This window comes from Pimephales promelas, chromosome 25 (genome assembly GCF_988280905.1).
Source record: "Pimephales promelas chromosome 25, fPimPro1.hap1.1, whole genome shotgun sequence".
NCBI classification, from domain to species: Eukaryota; Metazoa; Chordata; class Actinopteri; order Cypriniformes; family Leuciscidae; genus Pimephales; species Pimephales promelas.
Window position 1 is genome coordinate 18,409,789 of NC_142793.1, and position 6,003 is coordinate 18,415,791.

The 6,003-nt window shown below is 37.6% G+C and overlaps 1 protein-coding gene across 5 annotated transcripts; it reads right to left on the minus strand.

The window, feature by feature from the left end:
- Nucleotides 1-81: 81 nt before the first annotated feature.
- Nucleotides 82-5,767, minus strand: gtse1 (G-2 and S-phase expressed 1). 5 transcript variants are annotated; one of them, XM_039648429.2, is made up of 12 exons: nucleotides 5,611-5,767; nucleotides 5,274-5,335; nucleotides 4,955-5,012; nucleotides 4,039-4,675; nucleotides 3,794-3,955; nucleotides 3,102-3,243; nucleotides 2,433-2,828; nucleotides 1,932-2,001; nucleotides 1,652-1,852; nucleotides 1,014-1,293; nucleotides 822-935; nucleotides 82-408 (listed from the first exon to the last, which is right to left on the minus strand). In XM_039648429.2, the coding sequence occupies exons 2-12, from the start codon at nucleotides 5,293-5,295 to the stop codon at nucleotides 313-315; spliced, it is 2,178 nt and encodes a 725-aa protein (XP_039504363.2). In that variant the 5' UTR covers nucleotides 5,296-5,335; nucleotides 5,611-5,767; the 3' UTR covers nucleotides 82-312. The 5 variants fall into 5 exon arrangements, with proteins under 5 accessions (XP_039504363.2, XP_039504364.2, XP_088983775.1 ...); XM_039648430.2 differs by having other exon boundaries at nucleotides 5,274-5,332; nucleotides 5,611-5,755; XM_089127649.1 differs by having other exon boundaries at nucleotides 5,274-5,382; nucleotides 5,611-5,747.
- Nucleotides 5,768-6,003: the final 236 nt, after the last annotated feature.

Genomic DNA, 6,003 nt, shown 5'->3' on the forward strand with positions numbered 1-6,003 from the left:
GAGGTCTAAAAACACTGAATGCTTACTGCCCCCTGCTGTATGGGAGTTTGTTTGGAATAAATAAATACAACTTTGACAACATTGTAAATTTAACATTTATTTGTACCTTTTCAAATTTCATCTCTAAAAATACTGCAGATCACCATAATTACATACAATTATGCAAGACAGACGACAAATAAAACAAAAGGTCACAATTAAAGACTAATAAAGCACAGCAGCATCCAAACTCCCTCGTTAAGATTCGTTTCATCAGTTGTTTGAAGTTAGTATTTTTTCTTGGCATGATTCACAGTACAATTTCCAGGTCCTCTAAAAAGACAAGTCGATCAGTGGGGCCGTGTTCTCAGTATTTTCTTTCTTGTCCTCTGGACTCCACTTTATAAGAGGTGAACTCAGGTCAATTAACTGGGGGATAAATTATACATAAATGAATGCAAGCAATATAACTGAACACTACACACTGTACACTATAGTTCAAAAGCTTGGAGTCAGCAAGTTTTTATAATATTTTTATAAATCAATATACATTTTTAATGTTAGATGCTGCTATTTAGAACTTGACTTTAGAATTTAGAACTAGAATCCTGAAAAAATGCATCATGGTTTCCACCAAACAATTGTTGTTTTCAACATTGATAATAAGAAATGTTTCATTAGCATCAAATTAGCATGTTAGAATGATTTCTGAGGGATCATGTAGATTGCAGTAATGATTTTACTGTCAAATATTAAATATAAAAAAGTGTTAAGTGAATATTTTTAAAATTTCACCGACCCCAAACTTTTGAACGAAAGTGTGCATCAAATGTCCTTCTCACCTGTCCTCCCCAGGGCTTTGCAGAGGTTTTGATCAGGTCTGGGGTGTTGGAGAGATCAATTAGCAGCTTCTCTGACAGCTGAAGTGCTGGTGCAGGTGCGTCCACAAGCAAAACCTACAATTGCAACATTTTCAGATCTGTTGTTTTACTAACACACACAAAAAAAATCCATTCAAACTGAGTTTATTTTACCTCTTTAACATCCTTTTTCTCTTCGTTCTTGAGCAGGTTGTGTTTTGGGGTGTCCACTGTGTTTGGAAGTGTTGGGGTTTTCATGTCGACCTGAGGAGGCTCTGGATCACATGACAGATTCTCCACAGCTGCTGGCTCACAGGCAGGAGGTCCTTCAGGCTCCTCCTCAAAATTAAAGACCAGGGAGCAGGGCTGGAGGTCAGCTGGAGGGAAGGTCTTCTCATTTGACACTGAGGTTTCCTTATCTTCCTGTTTCTCAGTTTCCTTCCTGTGTTCTGGGCTGCATAGATAGACAATTTGCCTTAGATTTCTACTTCTATAGAGATTGAGACAAGCTATAGTTTAAAGGTACACTCCACTTTTTTTTGGAAAAAGGATTATTTTACAACTCCCCCAGAGTTAAACAGTTGAGTTTTACCGTTTTTGAGTCCATTCAGCCGATTTTCTGATATTTATCATATTTAGACCAGAAACTGTCTGGTTACTGATATTCTTCTAAATATCAGAAAATCGGCTGAATACATTTGAAAACGGTAAAACTCGACTGTTTAACTCTGGGGGAGCCTATTTCCAAAAAAAGTGGAGTATCCCTTTAACTGAGATCAACTGAAGTCTCTCAGAAGCCCATAAAGTAGCACCTTGGATGAGTGGCCACTTGGCTGGAGGTCGATGAGCGCTCTGTGAGCTGGGAAGGTTTGCTCAGGCGTGACATGCTCTTGGGTGTGAGAGCAGGGATGCCAGAGATACGACGGTTGACCGGGGTGGGAAGAGCCGAGGGTCTCCGCAGTTTACTGCCCATAGCCGAGGGTGTCAGGAGGCCCACTATATTATCAGGAATACTACCAAGACATGCATCAGAGTTAAGAGAATCCTTTAAAAGAAATGTAATGATGTTCTGAGAAAATATTACTATATTACCTATCCACACTGTATGCAGACAATAATTTCTTTGGCTTCATGATACGAGGAACGTCGGGTGAGGATGAAACTATAAAATCAATAGTAGTTAGCATGACTGAATGCAATAATGTCCTGGTTAAATCCCACAAAAACATGTTCAGGGCACATTTTTTCAAGAATTGGGAAATTATATTCAACATAAAAATAACTCTCTCAGTAGGACCAGTAAGATTCTTTTGCACAGCTAATTTTCATATTTTTGTTGCAAATTCTCATTGTAATAGTCAATAGTCAATGATAAACAAAAATATTTATATGCGTGTGTAAAAATAATGTTTTATTATGAATAAATTATAAAGTCACTGTAAACATTTTTTAAAAAATGATTTCTCCCTTAATATTTTGTAATTATGGTAAAGAGCATTTGTGAATAAAATGTCTTAAATGGTGAAGAAAACAATTTCTCAAAGCAAAAAATCTTGGTCCAAAAAAAAAAAAGATTAATATGTTTTCCCTCACCCTCAGATTTGTGAACTCCCTGCAGGTAGTGTTGGGGTGTTGGCACCACTGTGACCTTGAGTTTAGGGTTTCCCCTTAGAGCACTTTCCATCTTAGCATTAGATGCAGGGATGCTGGAAGTAGTGCTTTTTCCAGCAGTAGTCTTTGCTGGGGTATGAAACTGTGCAGGTGGACATGGGAGCGTTTTCTTAATGGGCGTAGCTTTGACAGGCCTAGGGAGAAGTTCAGATGCTCTCCTCCCCTGTGTAGAGATGGATGTCCGTCTGCTGACGGGGGGCTCTGGGTTTCTGGTAACAACAGAGGATTTGCAGCTAGAACTGGGCAGCCTGCTCATACTGCTATGTGAACGAGCACCGATGCTGTTAGTGCTGGAGTTCAAGGATGAATTGAGTTTGGCTGGTGAGAGAAAGAGTTGATACATATAAATAACCAGCAGATGGCAGTAGATACATGCACTTTAAAAGTCTAAATTAAATCAAATACAAACTACATCTTCATAGGCTTGTAAACAATTCAATCGTAAGAAAATGAACAAATAAATCATTCTGAATGCCTCACTTGGATTTAGGCATCTCAGCTTTATAATGTAAAGCATGAACATGTGCACTCATTTAAAAATTTGCTTAAGATAATTTCAAGTTATTGAATTATTAAAAACTATAAGGTCACCTTTGCTTCCTGGAGAGACAGTTAGACTAGAGTTGATGCTGGACACAGAAGACGACGAGGACGAGGTGTTTCTCCTCCTGTCCACAGCTCTAGAGCTCTGAAGTGAAGGAGCTTTAAGAGCAGATGGAGCTCGCATTTCTGTCTGAAGAATATTGAAAAATGTTTAAATACATTTTATTCTGCATTGTCAAACAATTACCGTACCTAAATCGTACATCCTCCAAAATAAGTGGTAAATTACACTAAATTACAAACCAAGCCTATTGTGCATTTAATGTACACTGCTGTTTAAAAGTCTGGTTTACTTTTAATACTTTTATTCAGAAAGGATGCATTAAATTGATCAAAAGCGACAGCAAAGACATTTATAATGTTACAAAACATTTCTATTTGAAATAGATACTGTTCTTTTAAAATAACTGTTCATCAAAGTGTCCTGAAAAAAGTCCACATAAATATTAAAGGGATCATATGATGCTTTTTAATGGTTTCCTTTTCCTTTAGAGTGCAATTTATCTGTTTGTATTTTTGATCAATTTTTTTTTTTATCTTTGTATTTTTGATCAAATAAATGCAGCCTTGTTGAGCATAACAGACCTTACTGACCCCTGATATATATAGAGTGATGTATGACTATTATCAACAATTCTTGAAAAATACAACAGCATACAACAACGACAGGTCCTTTTTACCTTGTTCCGGGTTGGAATGCTGCTTCTTCCTGGCAAACTAGTGTTAAATGAGGAATCGCTGACATCAGAAGCAACACTGGTAGTATCAGAGAGAAGGTCTTCAGAAGAACCAGCTATACTTGAGTTTCTACTGCTAGGACTGCGCTTCAGCCCAAAATTACCCTGAAAGACATTGATAAACTCAAAATAAACCTCATATGTCAAACTGTAATGGTGTAAAAATAAATGGAGAGAAGTATCCATACTTTGCTGGGAGGAGCAAGCCTAGTTTTAGTGGCTGCTGGGAGTTTTGTGCTGGAGGAAAGACGCGAGTTCTTTTGGGCTGTGGGTTTGCTGGGTGACACCCCACTACTAGCCACAAGGGCTTTGCCTCTGGAAGCCATCTTAGGCTGCGTCACAGCAGTCCTGACTGGACTCGACGTACTGAGACGTGGCTTGCCAAACCTGGCCATCCCTTTAGACTTCAGAATTTGCTTCTGAATGGCGGGTGGAAGCTGCTTCATCGGGCTGTCCTGCACGAGAAAGGTTTCTCTTTTGATGGGACTCAGCACACCAGCTGGCTTGATGAACATGCTCAGTTTGGCTGTTGCGTCCTCCTCGAACGCTTCTGTCTCCTCAGCTTGGCAAGAGGATACTACGCTGCTCTCGGCTACAGAGTCAGTGATATTTTGCTCGAGGTGGCTGGCGACCAGATGAGCTTCTTTGCAGATTTCATCAAACTTCTCTCCTGTTAGAGGGCTCCAGCTGGGCTCTTCTCCCAGAGACGGACCGCTGCTCACACTGTCCTTCATGTGAATCTCCACTCCATGAGAAATGCATTTCTCTTTATGACCAACCGGACCCACGAAGACCTCATCCTCAACATCGCAATCTCCTTTAGAGCTATGAGAGAACATTTCCATTGGACATATATCATCATAAAATGTAAAAAAAAACAAAAAAAACAACAACAACAACATTGTAATTCATGTACACACATTAACATTGTAATGGCTATGGGAGTTAAAATAGTTTTTAGTTTTTAATACTATAATAGTTTATTAAATTAGTTATATTTTCAGTTTCTTTTTTAATGTAAGAGTCATTTTGAGTTAACAAATTACTTTTAACAATAACGATAAGAATAACAACATTGCCTTAAATTAAACATTGAAAACAAACCTCGCAGGTGACAGTGAAACATCAAAGTCAAATTTCTCCTCAGCCAGTGAAACAAAATCTAGAAGTAAAAAACAAACACAAAAACAGTTTTAACCACTGATAAAATTATGTTAAAATATGTTAAACATGCCAAATCAGTGTTTATTTTGTTTATCTTGCTATACTACACTTACAAAAAAGTACAAATACTGTGGTGTTTTGGCATGTACCATTGTAATGTTGTTGTTTTTTTATTCTGTAAAGTACTATAATACCTCTACAGTACTTTTTTGTAAGGTTAATTAAGTTTGGACATAGTGATCAGATAAAACGTCATTACCACTGTGAGTGAGTGATGCCATCTTCAGCCAGAAAGGAAAACAAATGGAGGCCAAAATCCTGCTAACATCAGTTTACAGTTAATGTGGTTCCACTTTTTGATTACAACACGTTAGAAAAAAACAAAAAGTACATTTTAACCCAAATTAAGTTTAAAATACTAGAAATAAAACGAACGGCAGTGAATAAAACGAGCACTTTATCTTATACCAATGCATAAACATAATAGAAGTCATGGAACTGGAAGCTCATGGATTCATACGGTTTAATCACCGATGCTTTTCTAATTTAGCGTTAATAAACAGATGATAAACATTTACTACAGCCAAAATACTTACTGTTCGTTTGCAGTACTATGATTATATTTATTAATCTTACTGTTGTTGTCTGTTCACAAAAAATAACTGGCACTTGCGATCAGTTTCCACATTTCAAATTTCGTGGCCACTGGTCTGATTTCGAAGATCACGTGACAGGAATCCTGCTATAGGATTGGTGGAGCAAGTTTCCGGAACGCAGCAGCAGTCGTCATGTGCGCAGAACAAAATCTAAAAGGGATAGTCCACCCAAAAATAAAAATGTTAAAATAGCTAAATGATTAATTGCAATGCTAATAATTCTGTCATGACTTACCTACCCTCATGTTGTTGCAAAACATGTACCAAACCTGTATGTTTTCTTTCTTCCGTTGAACACACCTTAAAATGTCTTGTTTTGTGTTCAACAGAACA

Excerpts from the sequence above, each read along its gene's own strand:
- gtse1 (XM_039648429.2), bottom strand. The coding sequence starts at position 5,295 with ATGGCATCACTCACTCACAGTG. Across the intron at positions 4,676-4,954 it reads GTTTCACTGTCACCTGCGAG|CTCTAAAGGAGATTGCGATG; the intron begins GTTTGTTTTCAA and ends GTTCTCTCATAG. Across the intron at positions 3,956-4,038 it reads GGCTTGCTCCTCCCAGCAAA|GGTAATTTTGGGCTGAAGCG; the intron begins GTATGGATACTT and ends AATGTCTTTCAG.